The sequence below is a fragment of the Chroicocephalus ridibundus genome, chromosome Z (assembly GCF_963924245.1).
Source record: "Chroicocephalus ridibundus chromosome Z, bChrRid1.1, whole genome shotgun sequence".
Classification (NCBI taxonomy): Eukaryota; Metazoa; Chordata; class Aves; order Charadriiformes; family Laridae; genus Chroicocephalus; species Chroicocephalus ridibundus.
In genome coordinates, this window is record NC_086316.1 from 10,570,246 (window position 1) to 10,592,463 (window position 22,218).

At 45.4% G+C, this 22,218-nt stretch overlaps 1 protein-coding gene across 6 annotated transcripts in view; it reads left to right on the top strand.

Annotated features, from left to right (window-relative positions):
- Positions 1-22,218, top strand: part of PALM2AKAP2 (PALM2 and AKAP2 fusion) — a 280,418-nt gene that overhangs the window by 19,148 nt on the left and 239,052 nt on the right. For 4 of the 6 annotated variants that reach the window (XM_063319748.1, XM_063319751.1, XM_063319752.1 and 1 more), the window contains exon 1: positions 4,512-4,625. The exons of the other annotated variants lie outside the window; for them this stretch is intronic. In XM_063319748.1, coding sequence (XP_063175818.1) covers positions 4,545-4,625 — 81 coding nt within the window. In that variant the 5' untranslated portion in view covers positions 4,512-4,544. Of the gene's footprint in view, positions 1-4,511; positions 4,626-22,218 lie in introns of those variants that run through there. 6 annotated transcript variants of the gene reach the window in all.

Sequence of the window (22,218 nt, forward strand, 5' to 3'; positions counted from 1 at the left end):
AGAGAAGGGCTACAAAGCTGGTGAGGGGTCTGGAGGACAAACCTTATGAAGAACGACTGAGGGAGCTGGGGTTGTTTAGCTTGGAGAAGAGGAGGCTGAGGGGATACTTTATCACCCTCTACAACTACCTGAAAGGAGGTGGTAGAGAGGTGGGGGCTGACCTCTTCTCCCTGGTGACAAGTGATAGGACGAGGGGAAACGGGTTCAAGTTACGTCAGAGGAGGTTTAGGTTGGATATCAGGAAACATTTTTTCACTGAAAGGGTTATTAAATATTGGAATAGGCTGCCCAGGGAGGTGGTGGATTCACCATCCCTGGAGGTGTTTAAAAAAAGGGTAGATGGGGCACTGAGGGACATGGTTTAGAAGTGGCTTTTGTCAGGGTAGGTTAAAGGTTGGACTCAATGATCTTAAAGGTCCCTTCCAACCTCAGCAATTCTATGATTCTATGATTCTATGATTCTAACATTACCAGTACTTGGGGAAACAAAAGGGATCACAAAGACCCTACAGTGCAATGAAAGGAGGTGTTCACCCTTGCCAGTTTGCATGGAAGAATATGGTTTTATGTTGGCTTCATAATGAAGTGGAGATTTGGCTTGTAAAATACAGGTAACAAGAAAAAATCACAATATTTTATATACTTTGTTTCCCTTGCACATCAAATAAATGGTGACGATAAGTCTGATTTTAAAAATCAGTAGTGCCCTGTTAAGCTAATACATCTGCACTCCGCTCCCTGCACTCATTTATCATCTCAAAGCAGGTTCAATGCGCTCTTCTCTCTCAAAGTATTGATTTAGCGTAACAAAGTATGACCTTGCTTGCACTCTGACTTGGAAAACGGCCGGCCGTTGTGTACCACATTGTGTACAACACTCTACGGGGATCTGCAGGGATGCCCAGTGATATGGAAGAGCCAGAGAAATAATGGTTTCCTACAACAAACCAGATAGCTTTGTGTATGCACAGAGCTAACCCAGAGCAATGAGTACCTTCCACATAGCGGTGCAGGGAAAATTTTCTCCTTTCCGGAGGTGCACAGATGATTCTTCCCCATGAGATGCTGCCTCAGCTCCTCTGTCATCAAAGTGTAGTTTGAATGTTGAGATAAGTGTCACAGGAAGGGTTTCCAACTTTACATTTGTGACAATACCCCACAACACCTGCGTGTTCAGGAAGGGAGACGAATTTGGTAGGAATGAATGTCTGGCTTTCTTATGTCCCGTAGAACAGGCATCTCTCCTTGCTAAAAACAGAATAAATTTTCGTCTGAATTCTCTTTGGGCTTTGCATTGTTTCTTTGCGTTTAACGGGAGTCTGGGAAAGCACAACACGGTCTCCACAAGAAATTTTGGGTAACTGTGTAACTGCTGTTTTCAGCACACGGTAACCCAAACTTTTGAGGGTCCTCTGGGCACTGCTGCAATACAGAATGGTGACACGGGAAGACCAAGTCAGCTTTCAACCATGGTGTTTAAAACCGGTCCTGTAGAATATGGTGCCATCCACAGTCTGTAGGATTTGACAGGCACAGCAGTGGCAAGGCAGAGACACGGGTAGAAATTGTAGCATTTGGGTTTATCCAAGGTAAACAGAGGTGAGATAGTATAGCAGAAGTGCTCAGATCTGAATTTTTGGTTGAAGAGGCTAAGACTCCTTTGCTTGACAACGTATCAGTCAAGTAAGAGAGGGAGGTGTTAGGGAGGTATTATCTAACACTTCAAATTAGTTTTGCCATCCTCTGTGTTCCCCTCCCTCAACCAGAGTCGGGTAGCACCAGGTCTGTAGCATCAAGGTAGTGAACGCACAGTGTTGCAGGGGGAGCTTCACAGCACTTGGGGACCATCGGGCAGTAAGGGAAACGCACCCTCCTGTGTATGCATTTATATCCAGGCCCACAAAAGTCTGTCAGCTCTCTGTTCCTACTGAAAACGGTGGGTACCTTGCACTCAAATCTCCACGGGGAATGGAAAGCCTCATTGCTTAAAAGCTAGATAGCTCTTATGACTGATCTGTCCCATGGATGTGAAGCGACTGATGGCTCACCTACCATGGGAATACTCAAGGAACAGACTAAAAAAGCCTGTAGCAACACTTCTATTCTTCATGCTGGCTACCAATACAGAGCCAGGGTGGGCTGCCCCTTCGGTAAAAGCCCTTGTTGTGCCAGTGCGAGATATTGACTAATGCAAACTGACTCTTGGCTGAGGATTCATGCCATCAGCAACCTTTTCTAGACACCCATTAGCAAATATTAGTACTTGCTGTCATCCCCAGTGTAGCATTTCTGCAAGTATCAAAGAGTTTTGCCAAGTTGTAAGTGCTGGGCACAGAGGCACTGGAGAGCCTGAAGACATGTCGCAGGGGCGCACAGTCATGGCACGTTGTCCGCACGTACACGCTGGGACCTGGTCCCCAGAAGATACTTCAGCTGCACTTGCAGCTGTGGTACATGTTGGAGGCTGAGGCACAGCAGAGCATGAAAGCGTAGAACATGCAACATACGGTTCAGAGAATTTTACTGCTTTGGGGTTGTTTCTTTTTGTGTTGATGCAGTTAAGTCACTGCCATTCACAGCTGGCTGACTGGGTTTTAGAAGCCACCACAAGGAAACCTTTCTTAGGAATGCCCATACAGCCAATTGATCTACCAGAAAGTAGAGAAGGGAGATGTTTCTGTGAAGAAGAATGTATAGAAGACAAGGTTTTCTAATTGGGTGGGAAAAAAAATTAGTGCTATTTGTCCTTTCTAAGAATCGATGGAAAACTGAATAAATTATTCTTTGCAAATCCTATTATTCTGTGCAGCTGCAGGAAAGGGCTGTATAATTTATGTGCGTTCTTGAACTAGAATGTGTGGTCTGGTGACTAGACATGGTATGAGGGCAAGCATTCCTCTCACTCCACAGGATTTCAAAGATTCTGACTTGTCCTTTCAAAAATAAAAATGAAAGACTTTATCCAAAAAGTAAAAGCTCATCTTTCCTTTGAATCAGATGAAATATTTTACTATTAAAAAATAATTTCTTTATTTCTGCTTAATATTTGATTAGACATTGTAACAACATGAAATGCAAACATGGCTTGTGGAATAGCTTAAAAGTAAAAATTTCAATTTTTAATTTCTACAGTGGCCCCCACTTGAGTCACACTGTGTGGTCATTAATAGCTCTTCGTTGTCAGTCCATCTTATAAGATGGCCACATAGCTAATTTCCCTACTGTGCGACATGATGAAACACAGAGCTGGGTTTGTGGGCTGCATGTCACATACAGGCCAGTTTGTTTTGCAGGTATCCTGCAGCAGGTCTCCCCCAAAGGGTGACAGAGACTCTGAAACAGTCCTTAAAAGTAGCATAATACCTGCTCAATAACATCCATTGGGTTTGGTGAAGAAGCGGCTAGCCATGAGTTATGGTTCGGTATGGCATAGAAACCCTGTTAAGTCCAGTGTTTTGTATGCCAGTGACATTGCGGGTTGGAAACTGATCCTTTCTAATGCAATTTTGCTCTCCTGTTAGACAGGAGCTGACAGCTGTTAAGAAAGCATGTTGAGCAGGTTAGAGAATCCAACCTTTTATGAATCCCAGAACGTAGTGAAGATAAAATTTGCTTAACTGTTAATTTTTAATAGGATTAGACTGGAACAGCAATAGAGGAAAACCTCAATAGTTTTAAATCTGCAGTATTCATTAAAAAACAGCAAACATGCCATTTTATGGTATCCAGGGGAACGATATATGCAAATGTACTTAGAGGACCCCATCTTCATTTTGGCTAGCCAGAACCTGCGTGGCGTACGCCCCGAGCACTGCTGGGGCTGTTGGCACGCACAGTGTCAGGCCGTCGTGGCCGGCTGGTTTCAGGAGTCTTCTGCGAGAAACCGGGAGCAGGCGCCTATTAGCTCACCTGCGGTTATTTTCCCAGAATCACATGGGTTGGCTGAATACACTGTCCAAACACTTGAAAGGGACAGTGAAGGGGGAAAAACAGCAAGCCCATGCAATCCCCCTTTTGTAGACCAGAAAGCCGTGCCATGGACAGAAGCACATACGTGTGCTATGAAGGAGATGCCAATATTTCTTAGTTACTAATTGCAGATCCTATATTCTGTGCTCAGACTGCACTGTAGAAGAGTTAAATTAAAAAAAAAAAATTAATTAGAAAAACTTAATGCAGGCTTTTAAGATCTTTGTAGCTGAACCAGAATGGAGGAAATTCTTATACAAAAGTGGTGGGGCCAGCAGTGTGCTTGGCTGAGCACAAACAGACAGTAGGACTGTAGGATCAGCATTTTCAAGAACACCTTGTGTATTAGTCCTGTTATGCACCGGCAACTTAAGTGTGTAGGAGCAGAGGAATATAGTCAGGCGCTCCGGCCACAGCTGCAGCCCTGAGGAGGCGGCAACACCCAGATGCTGGGCCACATTTTGGTAGAAGCTCCACAGTCAGTGGAGCAGAAAACCTGTTTCCTCCATTTAAAGCAAGGTGGCTGACTTTGCACTGAAGCAGATGCCTCGGAGCAGAAACATTACTGCAGAGCAATGTGGCTTCTGGGTGGAAGGCAGTTGCAAGCAGCTGGAGAGCAGCAATCTCCTGCAACAGTGAAGTCCTTTGGAAAGCAGGTATGTGCCTGCGCCTTCATTTGCAGTGAGACATAGGTCCTAAGTCCTATGGTCCCCAGGCATATGAGTCCTGTGCAAAATATATCTGGAATGTTATGCATTTACTGCATGAATCTTTGTGAAAATTTCTGACAAATTTTACTTTAAAAAATGAGATTTTTTAGTAGGTAACATTTGCTCCTAGATAACAAATTAAAAAAATCAAGCAGGCACGGCATGCTTGTTAACTATAAAGGGAAGAAGTTTTTTCTTTCATTGCTCTAGGAATGCTATCAGTATCTCTCTGTATAAAATGGAGTTCAAATGATTGCTAGAAGATGTGTGCATTCACCATTCGTCATCTTCATGAGCACCTTTACCCAACAGTAAGTGAAGACTCCCCCAAATAACAAAACTTAGCAAGAGAAAAAGAGGTGGACGGATTCAAGTGTTCGTTTCACTGGAAACATCTGGAAAACAGAAGATAATGTTCCACAGACTTGTCTTTTGATTGATTGCTGGAAATTAGTTGCAAAGCTGAAACAGTGGAGGAAGCTTGATACAGAAGATGAAAAAATACCCTGTCTTTGCAGTGGCTTCACGGGTTTGTTGACATTTTTAGGACCTGGCACTTAGTCTGAGTAGCAAAAAAAAAGCTTTGTGGTTATCATTATTTACAGGGAAATCTGTTTCAAGCTCAGGTAGGTGTTGGTCAGCTTCTTTGCATGATATCCCTGCAAAAACTCTTGGTTTTGTCAGCCTACAGTGCAGTTCAAGACTTTCTGCTTCCACTTGACTGTCCCTAACGCCACTATCTCCATTGTCCATACATTCGCCTCATGCAAAATCCTCCAGCTCTGTGTCAGTTAAATCCCTAGCCACAGAGAAATTCAGTTAAAGAAATCTCATTATGTCTATTCATTTGCGAAGCAACTGAAAATAAATGTGTTTTTTTTATTATTCCAGAATCAATTAATTTAGTTTAAAAGGTCTGTTTTCAGGGAAGTCTCCAAGCCTGCCTGTGGTGGAAATCACAAGGTCTACCTGCAAACTTTTGCTATTGCATGTTCTGCCATACACACAGCAATAGCGATGTGAGAGGCACAGAGGAAAAATCTTTCTAGTTCATCTTTTAAGCATGTAACTTAAGTCGCACATGTGTAACTTCTTCCTGTTGGAAGATAAACCAAATATTTCCCTAATGAGCTTAGTGGGGCATAGAGATGGCTATCCCGCCTTTGCAAAATGATCAGAAAGCAGTTGTTTATCTTTGGAGTCAAACATGAGCTTCCCTTGGCACTACACAGCTCTAACTTAGACTTTGGGTTTGTGCCGCGTCTCCAGCACATGCCCGTGACAGCGATCCGGGAGTCGTGTCTCCCTCTGGGCCCTCCCAGCAGAGATGGCAATGGCTCAGCTGCCTTAAGGAAACCCCTGGTTGACCTTAATGTGGGGAATGAATGTTCCTTGGAATAAACAGTTTGCAGAAGGAGGCTGCTAAGAGCAAAACCTCAAAGGCTCTTGCACAACTTCTGAAGGAGGAAGCTGGTGCTTTTGACTTTTCCCAGCTTTGAGTCTTCTGGGAGGAGGGCAACAAAGGAGCTGTTGACATCTGCGCTCCGAGTGGCTCATGATGTACTCCTGGTGGGAAAAAAAATTACATTCTTGGGTTTCATAGAAACCCAAGACTTTGGGTTTTCAAAAAACTGCACTTTTTGAAGCTTTTTATAGCTGGTAGAATTTGCCTAGGTGAGCCCAGTTAGAGAGAGACTAGTGTATCACATCAGGAATAGTGTTAAAGGCTAAATAGCTCAAAGGAGGAGCCTCCAGGCTTCATCCTGATGCAAAAGTTTAAAATCCTCTGCTGCTTCTGTTGCAGAAGCAATGATTTTTGTGTCTCAGGAGTAGTCACTGTTCAATAAATATTATCATTTTTCATCTGTCATCTCAGACAGCAAAACGCACGCACAGGGAGCTTGCTTTAGGATTTGGTGCCATTGCAATTTATAGACCATGGCCCCATTTCGAGCAGCAGCTTAGACACCTACCTCAGGGAGGCCAGAGGGACTCACACAAATGCGCAAGAGCTTCCTTAAGTGGGGCAGACAAACAGCAGGGTACTTGTTGTTAAAAGCTTTTGAACACATAATCACCACATCTTATCCCAGCGAATTCTGATTATAATTATAAGAAGGAGGAAATGACAAACAGAGGCATTGACACGACTGTGTGGGCCAAGAAAAGAGAGAGACACTTGGAGAGAGGGGCAAGGATGAAATCAGTGTGCAGCCTTCGGGAGGCTCATGCAATTATTCATCAGGTGGGAAGGGATGGAGGTGGAGATGAAAAAAGTAGAGAGCCAGGCTTTGCTGCCGTGAGCTTAAGAAAATGACGGGAAGACTGAGCTCAAGCCTGCCGAAGTCGAGGGGAAGCTTGCCATTAGTTCCAGCTTGCTTCGCAGCAGGCTTTAATAGCCTCATCTTTGCTTCCAAATCCCTGTCTGAAATGCTTCTGGCCAGCCCTCAAAACCAGGTTTTGGGGGTGTTCCTTCAAGCCTTTCGCCTGTGCATCCCTTGGAAGCACAGCAGCGGTCTGCCTACCATGTTCCGCGTGACAGCCTGTCTCGGGACGCACAAGGCTGCAGGGAGCTAATGGGGTTTTTATTATCATTTTTATGGGCATCGGAGAAAAGGGCCATTCAGTTCATCCAGTCTTTTGTACCATCCTGATGGTAACGAAAGCATTACCGCATTTGCCCAGTGCCCTACCTTCTAGGGGAATACAGTGCAGCTGTAAACCAGCTGTGCTTCATTTGCACTCAGAAACAGAGCCCTTTTGTCTGCTTCAACTGTTATTTACCATCTTTTCTTTCACCCTCCCTTCCTTCTCCTTCTCCCCCTACTTTTGGCTCTTTACAGGCAAAGTGGTTGCTGAAAGACAGGTTCACGCTTTGAAATGTGCCATTCACTGGGACTTAGCATCTATCCTGAGAATGTTAAATGTAAGGCAGCTTTCCCTATTTGTCATACGAAGCGAAGTGAAGAATGACTCCTGTTGAGTGGGTTCAAAAGGGCGGTGTGTTGCTGCCCTGGCTGCAGTTTTGTTGGAAAGAATTGATTTCTCCCAGAGCTTTAAGCACTTGGCAGAGGCCCTGATCTGTTGATGTACTGAAGCAAGTTTGCCAGTCAGCCATGACCGCTCTGCAGACTCCACATTTAAAATCATTTCCACCAGCCACCTAGAGATGCTGTGTCTGATCATTGAAAAGAAGTGTCCCACTTCTAGCATCTCCAGGGTGCCTCCAGTGTGGCAGGAAAACAAAAATTTAAAAAAATCCACATTTCCCATTTTATCCCTAAATCAAGGACAAAGTGAGTCAGACAACAGGCACCTTTTCTAAGGCAAGATACCAAAATGAAAGCATAGAGCCTGGTTCTTCAAATGCTGGTGGGAAAGTTTGCTGTGAGCATCTCCATCAACACCATTTGGAGCACGGGTAGCAGCAGACTGCTTCTCTCACTTTAGCCCAGCATAATGTCCCCCACATTCCAATGTCATCTTTGCTGAAAAAAAAACCCAAAAACGACAGGGTTTGGTGCAAGTACTAATATGGCAGGAGCAAGTGGACCATTTGTAGTGAACAGATCAAAAGAAGGTAGTGACATACTACTTTCATTTATTTCTTGCTCCCCTAATCCAATGGAGGGGGAGTTGCATCCATCCAACAGGCAGCAGAATTGATCCATTTCTTAAATGACTTTTCAAGTACAACATTATGGCCACAAATCCCCCAAAAGATTTGGTGCAGCCCAAATTCCTGGTGTGCAGCTATGGTAAACAACAAAGCGACATATTTTGCAGTGGTTTATATCACTTTTCCTCTGACCTGTGCAATTTTGGCAGAGATGGAATTTGTGTTGCAGGCTGCCCCAGGGTCCTGTTTTGAGTGGCCTTTTTAAGATCCGAGTTTTTTTTCTTGGCCAAACAAAGGCAGGACTGGCAGTGATATTTTGGATGCTAGTGCCATCCAGTGGCCCATAAAGAATGCCATAAGGTATTTCCGTGTCCCCAGGATAGACTAATGTGCTGCATTTTCAGCCAAAGTAGGGCCATGCTAAAAATACATGATCAAAAAAGTGAAAGCCATGCATTTTTGAGAGGTCCCTTTCTTATTATTACTTTAAGCACTAAGAGCACAGGCCCATTTGCAAAAAGGAGCTAAGTCCTTGGCTGTGTTTACTTCCAATTCGGTGCTCTCTGAACAAAGGTGGGTAGTCGGAAGTCAGCACAACTGTCTTATGTTGCAGACCCTTGGTCATTTTTGTCAGCATTTAAAGCAGATTATCAGAAAATAATTCTGCTCATGCGAAAAAGGGGAAAAAACCCACAAACTCTGCTACTACAGTATGTTTGGGGTGGACGGTAATTCTGCAATGTAGCAAAAGGACTTTTCTGGCATCTTCTATGTATCTATTCAGGAACACATATACATGCATCCGCATGTCATAAGAAAACGAGGCAAAGTTTATTGGAGCAGGTGATATGGCTGGAAAAAAACCAGACATTATTCAGGTAAGGGAAAATGAAGCAGTAAACTTCAGGCTACACATGAACCATTGCTCTGAATTGCATTACTGAGAAAAATACCAAAAGGGAATTTCAGTGTAAGTAACGGAATTATAGTGTGGGCCATTGAGAAAATTGACAGGTGCTCTGAAATTTGCCATATCTTTGCTGTCCTTACATGCTCTTCTTCAAGGGCGAAGAGTTTTTCTCCATGGGAATTTTTCTTCTGTTCATAAGGGTAGGTTCAGGAAAAATATTATTTTAAGATGTGAGCCATAAAATAGATGTTTGTAACCCAAGCGTATTTGCCAGTCTTTTTTGTCTATATAGAAGGTTTTGCTCTTTAAAGTGCTTTTCTACCCCCCATCCTATGGTTTCCAAAACTTGAAGGACCTTGAACATAAAAGACTAACACAAAATAAGCATCTATTGTGCTGAGCAGAGCAGGACCAGGATTTTTATCCTGTGGAAATTTTGAATCAGTCTTCGAGATTTCTGCTGAAAATTGCAGCTCGCAAAATGCCTTCCAGGAGGAATGTGAGCCGCATGATCTATAGACTACACAGCTCTGACCATAGCTAGCTACAGGAAAACAAACAGCCGTCTTCCAGTAAAATACAGACCTGAGGCATAAACCCTGGCAATGGAATTAAAGTGTGGATACACACGGCCTCAGAGTCTAGCCCGATCCCTTGATTGCTTCACACGAACAGAATAAATTGTTGATAACAAACAGAAAACACGCATTGCAGAGAACTTTGCCCTGCACTGGCTTGGATGTGATGATTCTCGTGACATTAATATGAATAGACTGATTCACTATTTGTGTCCCTGCCTAGAAGATGGTATCTTTATAAAAACATATTTCCAGTTCTCGGAAGAGTGCTAAAAATAGTAGAAGTGCTAACCCAACAGCAGGAAGCAGACTCTATGGATCATCATTTTATACTCCAACCTAGTTAGCTACATTGGCTCCTAAAGAATAATAATGTGGGGAGGGACTTGGAAGAAATTATCCTTGTTCTTTTTATGCATGTATTATATTTGTTAAGGATGAAACACAATCTTATCTGCAAGGAACAGCGTAGCATTGTGCAGCTCCAAAGGGAGACCAGAAAAGAAATCATGGCTCCAGGAATCACAATTTATTTTAAGTCTCCTATTTTAGGAGCTCAAAAGTTCCCACTGATTCCCCTTCAGAGCTCAAATTTTCTGCACTGTTGATACCTCAGGGTATTTCCCTGCAGCCATGCTGCTGCGTGATGAAAGGAGTTCAGCATGGTTCCCAGGCCTCTTCTCACCTTGTGCAGCTTCCCAAGGCATGAATAGCTTGTGTAAAAAAAGTTCAGACCCTTCAAGCACTTTCCGTTACCTTCAATGTCACGGCAGCCTGGCAAGGTATCATCTAGAGCTAAATGACCAGTTGTGCTACGGGGTATACTCCTGCTCCGGGGGAGTGACATGGGGTCCAGCTATTGCTACCACCACTGTGCCAGAATGACCTCCTCTAATTCATGCCTGGAAGACTGATGAAAAGGACCCAGTAATAACAAAGTGTTGTGTTGCGTTGCTCTGGAGTCTGCCTTGGCTTTCTGCCATTGAAGTAGAAGCTCCTGAAGAAAAGGGGTAGATTGTGGGAACCAAACTATATATTCTGTGGGTAGCAACCAAGATCCTGTTGTGTTGTAGTGCCTGTAACTCTTCTGCATAGTTGTTGTAGTCAAATGATTAGCTGAATATGTGCTTTTCAGAGTTATGCTAACTAATTACCTTTATTTCACAAGAAAGGACAATGAGAACCATGTTTAGCATGTGCTGGAGGAAGAGGCCATATAAGGGAAGATGTGTAGTTGTGTAGGGTTGCTTGCACCCAAAGAAATGTTCTAGGAAAGGTCTTGCTTTTTTCAGTAGTGTGACTGAGCTGATGCTTACTACAGTACAGTGCAGAGCAGATCTTGAGCCTGAAGGCACCTGGTGGAACAACACTGTTTTCCTAACCTTTGGTTAAAAATATTCCTTCTACAATGTGTACCTTCTATTCTGTCCTTTTTATTTTTTTTTCCTTTTTTTCACAAAAGTTCTCTGTTCTGTAGTGGTCAATGGTGGTTTTGAGTGCTTTTTGCTCACCACAAGGGTGAGCAGGAAGAGGTTTATTTAAGTCCCTTTTTTTTCTACCGGAGCAGGAGCACGAGCCAGATTTTGTGTACACGTATCTCCAGAAGGAGCTTCTAGATATTGTGATGTTCACAGCTCTTCTACCACCTGGCAAAAGTAAACTGAAAACTCTTGCTCTCTCCAGGCTCACCTTTCGGGTGATGTTTAGTAACTAACCTAAATTACAAATTGTGGTTTGCCCTACATAACACTACTCAGGGGAATGCGATGATTTAGGTTTTGTTTTCACTATCAAAAGCTAGATGGAAGGAGGTTTGAGTTTGGGCTTTTTGGAGGGTGGCAAGGAGTCAGCTCTTTTTCTTCCCACAGAGCACAGACTGAGAAAGTGTGGACACCTGCAGATGAAACACTTTTTCTTCTACTGGAATCCAGCATTTTTGCCATTGGCAAAATCCACCATTTTGTCACAGACATAAATATTATGAAAGAGCTTGTGATCGTAGTGATTGTTACCAGCACACCTCGTCCCCCATCCATGCACATGGGAGTCCGTCTTGTAACCTGTTGTAGGCTGTCTGCTGGGAAAAAGGGAGACCCCGCCTGTCGTGTGAAAGGGGTAAAGCGGTTTTGGCAGAAAATAAAGCCCCTTGCCTTCTAACACTCCTCACCGAGGTGGGAGGCTAGGTGCGGCTAGGTTTAAATTCTGAGTGATGCCCAATTCAGCACTATCAGTCCAATCGCGTTTAATATATATTAAACTATTACGATTTGGATACACTAATAGTGTACTGCACCTTCAGTCTAGTCATGCTCATGAACTAGCACGGTCACTCTCGAGTCTTTGGTCGCGTTCAGTGAGAAAGCGAAATGACTAGCTACTTAAACAGTGCAGTTTATTTAAACAACAGATATGTAGGTTCTTAGGATTGCCGGTGATAAATACACTGTCTGCAAAGCACGTGCAAATGAAAGTATTGTTACATCTACAAAATGCGGGACAAAGTTATAAACGGTACACCCTGGCTATAAATGTAGAAAGAGACTCTCTAGAGAAATTTCTAAGTTTCCCGAGGACGCACTCAGTATAATCGAAGTCTTACCCAAAGGCGTCACCATGGGGGGGAAGAAAGGCTCAGCCCCTCGACTGATCCTGGAAGTCAGTGATGGAATTCTTCGCGATGGTGTCTTCCCTGGGTATCCCCCCTCTCTTTGGCTATTTTTATACTATTTCTTATCTTCAAGGTGGAGTTTGAGTGACTTTAGTCATACATACTTTTATCATGATTGGTGTAAATTTTTCTCGCTTTACAATTAAAGGTATAGTTTACGAGAAATTCAGGATGCAGACTCAAGAAGGAGTGGTCGCACCTTGGAGATGGGTAGCCTTCGGCATAGAGGTGTGTTTTGGTATTATAATGACATTATCATGAGCAAAGTTCGCACAAAGGACAGCATTTCATCAAAATTTGACAAAATGCTGGCTCCGAGTATCGAGCAGGCAGCTAATTGGCAGTTTATCTGTTTCATGGTATCATCCCATTTCCGTATCCGCTATACATCATAAGGTAAAGCCGTGGAATAATTGCATCCCATCCCGTACCTCATGTAGCTTCACAAGCATCCTTATCAGGGAACCACAGGTTTTGTATTCTTCATGCCAGCTGCGGCTATTTTCTACCTCAGAAGCCTCTTGATTTTATACTTTTCTTTAATGTGTGAACAATGCTGTACTTTTGTATTTTTAGTCAATTTAGTAATTATTCCACACCGCCTTCCCCATCCCTTCCTGACAACAGGGAGTTTTGCACATTTGATTTTCAGGGGACGGTGGAAAGCACAGGTAGAGTGGCTTGAACCGATCGATAGCACCTCGCCTTCAGGCTGCACCATCCCAATCATCGCGGAGCAACCTGCTTGGCAGTGAACTCATCGTGAACTGTCTTCTTGCTGGAGCACTTCTGTAAATCAGTCCTTGCTTGAGTGGAGGGATACCTAGGAAACTCCCAGCATTTCAGGGACAGAAGTTCGCAGTTCATTAGCCTCACTACTAGCAGCCTTTCCGCGATGTGATTTTAGTGCCAGTGTGCACGCTCTGTCAAGCAAAACTCAGCTTGCTGTAAAAGCTTAGCGCTGTGCCCTCTTTTCTTTGCGGTATGTAGCTAGTCTTATAGCTTGTCATTTTTAACATTTTAGTTGCTGCAGCTGTCGTCTACAGACAGGGAAAATCTATTATTTCTGGGGGGTGCACAGAGGGATGATTTTGCAAGCAAGCTGACCCTTGTCAAAAGTGGGTTGCAGATGATTTCAGGGGTACAGGATGCTTGCCCGATCGGTGATGTAGTCTGTAAAGTTTATTCTGGTGCACTGGAAGAGCATGCACTGCAGATGTGCAAACAGTGACCTCATTCTGTTCATATTAAAGACAATGGGTGAAGCCATTTGAAAATCCCAGTGATAATAAACTTAAAGTACTACTGTTTTCTTAACAGTTACGCAGTTATACTATTACAGCTTGATGGGGTGTCAAACTAGTGTCCTTCAACAGAAAAAAAGCCTGAATCATATAAACAAATTATAGATCCTGAGCAAATCTTTGTGGAAAATCAGTTCTCCCTGCTTTTATGAGCCACCACCTCAGGAATCTTTCCCCCTGACAGTTAGAAAACATCCTGATTCCATCAGTGTCCATCTATAGCACTGCTGAATATGATTAATGTTTAATGGCAAACATTATGTGCTCTTCCTTGAGCTTCCACTGTGCTTGTACTCACACACTGGAATGTGACAGGAGGAAAAGCTCAGGTACGTTTTGGTTGTTTCTTCCTGGAGAAACACAACGCTACATCTCTGCGAGATACTTGTCCAAGAATCTGAGCCACAAAAATTCACGAAATGCCTGGTTATGATCCATCTGGGCTCAGGATTTGGGAGTCCATTTAGTTTGCACAGAACTCTTGTGCAGAGGTTAGGTCTGGCTGCGAGACTATTGCCGTCATAACATAAGAACCCCAGGCAGGAACTAGGACCTCTTTATGTCAGATTTTGTGCAAATATGGAAGAGAGAGTCTGTTTCTGCAGCCTAAATAAAGTTTACCATCTCTGTCAGCAGAGCAGTTGGAAGCCCAATCAAGATAGTGTGGATAGCGCTGTCTCTGCCATGGATTTAGAGATCCAAAGAGGCCACCAAAGAAACAAGAGTGAGTGGCAGGATGGTCAGGGATGGAGGTACTTCTCTCTTTTTAAATGACCTTACAAAAAGTGAATATTTTAACACTCTACAAACTGTCTGCAGCCCAAGCCTGGTTTGCCAAACTCTCTATGAGCACAAAGTAAAACATGTTTCTAACCTGACCCTACCGAGGCCTCAAAGTCCTCTCCTTATCTGAACTATTTGGTCCCCTCCTGTGTTGGCACTTGCAGCCAAGCGTGACAATGACCTGGGCTGTGGGAAGTGGCTTTCATACAGAGCTCAGCAGCTCCTGCCTATGCAGGATGAGTGGTTCACACCTCCATGAAAAACCTCCCTCGGACTCCTTCGTTATGAGGGATAACTGAATTACATACATATCACGGAATCATGGAATCACCGAATCTTCAGAGTTGGAAGGGACCTCTAGAGATCATCTAGTCCAACTCCCCTGCTAGAGCAGGATTGCCTAAAGCACATCCCTCAGGGCTGCATCCAGGCGGGTCTTGAAAATCTCCAGAGAAGGGGACTCCACAACCTCCCTGGGCAGCCTGTTCCAGTGCTCTGTCACCCTCACTGTAAAGAAGTTTTTCCGTGTATTTGAACGGAACTTCCTGTGTTCTAGCTTGTGCCCATTGCCCCTTGTCCTGTCGCTGGGAACCATTGAAAAGAGCCTGGCTCCGTCCTCCTTAAACCCACCCTTTAGATACTTGTAAACATTAATCAGGTCCCCCCTCAACCTTCTCTTCTCCAGGCTAAAGAGTCCCAGCTCTTTCAGCCTTTCCTCATAAGGGAGGTGCTCCAGTCCCATAATCATCTTGGTTGCCCTACGCTGGACTCGCTCCAGTAGTTCCCTGTCCCTCTTGAACTGGGGAGCCCAAAACTGGACACAGTACTCCAGTTGTGGCCTCACCAGTGCAGAGTAGAGGGGGAGAATGACCTCCCTCGACCTACTGGCCACACTCTTCCCTATGCAGCCCAGGATGCCATTGGCCTTCTTGGCGACAAGGGCACACTGCTGGCTCATGGATAATTTGCTGTCTACCAGGACCCCCAGGTCCTTCTCCTCAGAGCTGCTTCCCAGCATGTCCGCCCCTAACCTATACTGGTGTTTGGCATTCTTCCTTCCCAGGTGCAGGACCCTACACTTGCTTTTGTTGAACCTTATTAGGTTCTTCTCTGCCCAGCTCTCCAGCCTGCCCAGGTCACGCTGGATGGCAGCACGGCCCTCTGGAGTGTCGGCCACCCCTCCCAGCTTGGTATCATCAGCAAACTTGCTGAGGATACACTCTGTCCCCTCATCTAGGTCATTAATGAATATATTGAACAAAATTGGTCCAAGTATTGACCCCTGAGGGACACCACTCGTTACAGGCCTCCAACTGGACTCTGTGCCGCTGATCACAACCCTCTGAGTTCTGTCACTCAGCCAGCTCTCGATCCACCTCACTGTCACCTCGTCTAGCCCATACTTCCTCAGCTTCCTAATGAGGATGTTATGGGAGACAGTGTCAAAGGCCTTGCTAAGGTCAAGGTAGATGACATCTACGGCTCTCCCCTCATCCAGCCAACCCGTTATAACATCATAGAAAGCTATCAGATTCGTCAGGCATGATTTGCCCTTGGTAAATCCATGCTGACCACTTCCAATAACTTCCTGTTCCTATATGTGTTTGGAGATGACATCCAGAACGAGTCGCTCCATTACCTTCCCAGGGACAGAGGTGAGACTAACCGGCCTGTAGTTCCCTGGGTCCTCCTTCTTGCCTTTTTTGAAGATTGGAGTGATGTCAGCCTTCCTCCAGTCCTCAGGCACCTCTCCTGTTCCCCATGACCTTGCAAAGACAATGGAGAGTGGTCTAGCGATAACATCTGCCAGCTCTCTCAGCACTCGCGGGTGCATCCCGTCAGGGCCCATGGATTTATGAATGTCCAGATTGGCCAAGTGGCCTCTGACCCGGTCCTCCTCAACTGAGGGAAAATCTTCCTCTCTCCAGACCTTCCCCCTTGCCTCCAGGGTATGGGATGCGTGAGGGACGGCTTTATCAGTGAAGACCGAAGAAAAGAAGGCATTCAGTAACTCTGCCTTCTCTGTGACTTCCACCACTAGGGCTCCCGTCTCATTCATCAGTGGACCTATATTTTCCCTACTTTTCCTTTTTCTGTTGATATACTGTAAAAATCTCTTCTTGTTGTCTTTAACTGCAGTGGCCAAGCTGAGTTCTGACTGAGCTTTGGCCCTTCTAATCTTCCCCCTGCATAGCTTTGTTATATCTTGATAATCCTCATAAGTTGCTGAGCCCCTTTTCCAGAGAATGTAAGCCTTCCTTTTTTTCCTGAGGTCCAGCCAAAGCTCTCTATTTAGCCAGGCTGGCCTTCTTCCCCGTCGGCTCGTCTTTCGGGACATGGGGATGGCCTTCTCCTGTGCTTCTAAGAGCACCTGCTTGAAGTATGACCAGCTTTCCTGGGCACCTTTGCTCTTCAAAACTGCCTCCCAAGGGACACTCTCAACCATGCTCCTAAACAGGCTAAAGTCTGCCCTTCGGAAATCCAAGGTGGCAGTTTTGCTGGCTCCCCGCCTCCCTTCACCAAGAATTGAAAACTCTATCATTTCATGGTCACTCTGCCCAAGACGACCTCCAACCTTTACATCCCCCACAAGACCTTCTCTGTTAACAAACAGTAGGTCCAGTAGGGCACTTCCCCTAGTAGGTTCCTTCACCAGCTGTGTTAGGAAGTTGTCTTCCACACACTCCAGGAACCTCCGGGACTGTTCCCTCTCTGCTGTGTAGTATTCCCAGCGGACATCCGGGAAGTTGAAATCCCCCACAAGGACAAGGGCAGATGATCGCGAGACCTCTGCCAGCCGCTTATAGAATACTTCATCGGTTTCTACATCCTGATTAGGGGGTCTATAACAAACTCCCATCATGATATCTGCCTTGTTGGCCTTCCCCTTGATTTTTATCCATACACACTCAACACTGTCATTCACACTGTTGAGTTCTAGACATTCAAAACTGCCCCTAACATAGAGGGCCACCCCACCACCTCTCTTCCCTTGCCTATCTCTTCTGAAAAGCTGGTAGCCATCATTACAGCACTCCACTTGTGTGTGTCTTCCCACCACGTTTCCGTGATGGCAACCACATCATAGTTTCCCTGCTGCACGATGGCCTCCAGCTCGTCCTGCTTATTCCCCATGCTGCGTGCATTAGTGTAGATGCACTTCAGTTGGGTTAATTGTCCTGCCACTTTCTTGGGGGGACAGGCCCTGATTTGCACCTGATCATTCTCGGACACTACTGTAGTTACCAAATTATCACTACTCCTTGTGTCTATGCTGCCACACAATTCACTATCCCCCACCATCGCTGAGACAGGCTGGAAGACCTTGCTATCACTTTTACCCATGAGCACTGCTATGTTGCTCCTAGGCACCACTTTTGTGATCCTGGTTTCGTCCCCATCCCCCATCAAACCTAGTTTAAAGCCTTATGGATAAGCCCTGCTAATTCTTGTCCCAGTCTCTTTCTTCCCCTTCGGGTTAGGCTTCCCCTGCCTGATGCCAGCATGCCTGGTTTCCTGTAGATCAGCCCATGTTCAAAAAAGCCAAAGTCCTCCCGGATGCACCAGTCGCGGAGCCAGGAGTTAATTTGCTGGTTCCTCCTATTTATCCCCTCGTCTACCCCTGTAAATGGTGGGATAGAGGAGAACACTATTTGTGCTCCCGATCCCTTAACCAGCCATCCCAGGGCCCTAAAGTCATTCTTCATTGCCCTCAGACTTCTGGTACCTACTTCGTCACTGCCTACCTGAAATATCAGTAGCGGATAGTAATCTGATGACTGGACCAGGGAAGGGAGTTTCCTCCATATGTCCTTAATTCTGGCCCCAAGGAGGCAGCTGACTTCCCTGTGGGATATCACGCAATTACTAATGCCCAGAGGAGGCGGATTTTTCATCCTCTCTTCTGTACCTGGAAATAAATTCCTAGCACTCTTCCCAGACTCTCCTGTAATCCCTGGGAAAGCATTGGGTATGTTGTTTCTTAGTGGACCATGGGTGTTGGTTTTACAACCCCTCCTGCAGGTCCCTGCAAAGATCAAACTGTAATTAGCTTTGTGTTGAAGATGCAAGTAGTTCAATGGAGAGCCAGCAGTTTTCTTGAAAACATGAAGAAATTAAAAACACTGTGTGTTTCTCAGCAAAGCTGGTTTTAGCTTAGTTTGAAACAAATAAAAACATTAGTTTTGATTCTCACCTTATTCTGGCAAATGTTCCCCATTAGGTAGGTAGGGAGCTGTTGTTGTCCCTGTCTCTCTCCTTTTTCCTTTACCTCTAGCTGAAAAAAGAGACAATATGAGCACTTTACAAATGTAATAGAGTATCCCTGAGGAAGTTTGCCAGTAACATGTCCAGAAATGACATATCTCTGCTCCATATGCTGGCCGAGTCAGTTCTGCCAAGACAAAGCCAGCATTGCCCAAGAAACTGTGGAGCAACCTGGCCATCAAGGGCAGATCCCATTAAATGTGGTTTATGGAGCAAGATAGCTTTTTACTTCTCAAATTTATGATCATGATGTTAAATGCAGGGAGCACACACAAGAGTGGTTGATTTAATTTAGCATGTGTGGAGCAAATAGTATGTTGAATTCAGTGACAAAGTGACCTTACACTAGGATTAGAGGGGCAGGTGCTTGAATTTATGTAGCGCTTTCCGTCTCTCTTGGCCAACATCCTCCAACATCTTTTGCCTTTTGAGCATGTTTCTTAAGGTCTTTCCATTTAAAAGGCCAGAGATCTGCCTTGTGGATGTCTTTCAGGCCAAAGAGAGGATGCAGGGAGGGGCGGTGGGGTGGGCTCCTCGGACCCTGCTGCTCTGCTGTGCTATGGCTTCAACGGCACAGACAGCTTAGGAGATCAGACCTTTGCTTCTTCTACGAGCTCCTGCAGGAGATCAGACTGTAGAAGCCATATAAAATATCGCAACCTGCCCATAAGCTGTATTTTGCACCTTAAATCCAGGAGCTGAGTAAAGAGAAATATGCATTTCGCACAGACCTGAATCAAAACAAATCCTTCACCAGGGACTCCTACAGGGATGTGCAGAGCAACAGTTTGAAGACAGCAGCAGGTGATGACTATTCACCAACTTTATGTTGCCTAAATCCCTGGAGGTGACTAAGCTACCCATCTTAAAAAGATAAAGCCTGAAGGAAGGGTGATAAACCTCCTGGGGCAGCCTCAGAGAAGGATCTGACCTTCTTTGAGGAAGATCAGGTGTGTCCTGTATGTCAGGATGGAGTAACGATAGGAGGAAGAAAGAATATGACTTTTGGGAGGGGAACCTATCTGCAGTTGTATCCTCTCCCTCCTTCAGCTTCCTGGGAGTAATTGCTGCAGAGATGCATTTTCAAGCTAACAGAAGAGTAAAACTGGTGGAAATGCCCAATGGAAGGAGGAGAGGAGCTATTTCAAAATCTGAGGCTATAAAATAATAAGACCTCTTTTGCACAGAGGTCTCCAGAAGACGCAGGCAATGACAGAGGAGTCGCACAGGAGCAGTTAAGCAGTACCCATGTGGCATCCTGTTGGGGTTCAGAAGGAGAGTTCATATTGCTCTGAATGGAGGATGCAGGCTGGAAGAGGCAGGAATCAACCCGCATCCCTGAAGCTTCTTCTGGTATCCGCATGTTTAGGTGATTTTCACGCGCTGTTTGCTGTTTAATAAGCCATTCAAATGGTTCACAGTTTTATAAGCCTGTCAGGTGTGTCAGCTGAGTGTGAAATTCACCCAGACTGTACAGACTTTGTTATTTCAACCCACCCAACACACCCTGAGCACCTGTGCAGGCAAACCTGCAAAAACCACGCAGCAGTTGTGTGGGTCGCTGAGATGACCTTGAGGCTGTGAATTCCCAGCTATACCTCACAGCAGGAATGCCAATCACAGAGAAATGCAGGCAGTTTTCTGAAGGGAGGGAACCTTTGGCGGCACGGCAGAAATTTGCCCATCTATAAATGGATCCGGGTTCTGGAGCCAAGCATCAAAGCTGTCAGACCCAGTCTGCGCTCTTGCTGCACTGCCGCCGGTCTCCCGCATCAGCGCAGCAGACTGACACTGTGCATGCCTCTGCGTCCTGCCCAAAGCCACTGTGACCTGCAGCTGTGAGCACCCTGCCTCAAGGACCTGCAGCTAACCCATCCATGGAGAGACAAGCGGACACACATCGCGGGCCTCACGTGCTTACCTGTTCCTCCTTACTAAAGGCGACACGCTGGTGGCGAGAAGCTGCTGTGGGATCTATTTGTCTCTGCCTTTGATGGTACAGGGAGAAGGCTGGCAGATTAATTTCTTATGCAATCCATAGCATAGTGTCCCAACTGTTCCTATTCACGCAGCGAGCATTGGGATGCCTGACCTAAAGGAATGACATAGCAGTAATGCCTCCCACATACTGCTAAGGTTCAGTGTTGAAGCATGTGATCCCACACCTGTCAGATTAAATAAGCTTTCCAGAAGTAAGCTGGTTGGAGATGAAGCCAGTTCTTTTATGTGCTGCGTAGGCAAGACGCCAAGGCCAAGGCTGGGTAGGATTTTTAGCATACCTAGATCACACACCAAGCATGCTTTTTTGCCAAGCAGATAGATATATCCGCCCTCTCAGTCACGATCGTGTTTGTCATTTATGGGCTTTGGTCTCCCTAAGGTCCCATCGTGGAGTAACATGACTCTCCCAATGAACTTCAGAGGAGGCAGAGATGGCATGTCCAGCAGCCCCATCAGGCTCCGGGGCTCAGCATCGCAAGTTTGAGAGGATGCTGACAGCTGGAAGGTGGCAAGACTCAGGCTCCCAATTGCATCCCCCTGTGCTTATAGGGATGTTTGTCTCCCTCTTTCTTTTCAGTGTAAAACAAGGCAGCATTTCCCTTCCTGAATGTAGAGGTTAGACCCCAAACACACCGGCAACTGCAGCTCATATCAGCCAATCCCTGAGCATCCGATGATGTGGGTATCCTTCGCTCATGACCAATGGTAGACAAAAGCTTAAAGACGGGGTTTTGAGCTAACAACTTTGTCTCGCAAATGACAAGAAGCGCTTTTCAGCAGCAGAGGAGCCCTGTAGAGTAGAGCTGCTAAACACGGCCCTACGACCCCAGGAGATCCGGCGCGGTGCCATGCGGGTGGGCACTGACAGCCTCTGTGCCGGCAGGCAAGCTGCCATGCAAAGGGAGGAAGCCTCAGTAAAAACATTTTGATGTGGGGCATTGAGACTCTGAAATAATTGGCTAATCCAGCCAGACTGTAAGGATTAAAGCACAAAGCCCAGCTCTATATATTAATTCCTTCATTTGGGTCTTTTCTAGCATTACTTTGAAAATAACAAGCAAAAATCTGGATGTGATTCAAGTACCAGAATTAGCACCAGTGTCGTCCCTACGGGTCCTGGCCATTGCTCTGTGCTGACCAGCCAGACCAGTTTGTTCCCTTCCCACTGCAGAAAATCCAATTTCTTCTTCCCGTTTAATATGCTGTGTCCTGGGGAAGTTTAAGTTTCTTGAAGTGGAGATGCCTGTCATATGTGCGATTAAACTGGATAAAGAGGGAAAACACAGCCTTGGTGATTCTGATCTAAGTTCTCACAGAGTGAAAAATAGCACATAGAGATCCTCACTAGGCAATTGCTTACGAGGAAACCAGCATCAGGTATCACAGCTTCAGCTTGGATGCCTTGACTTA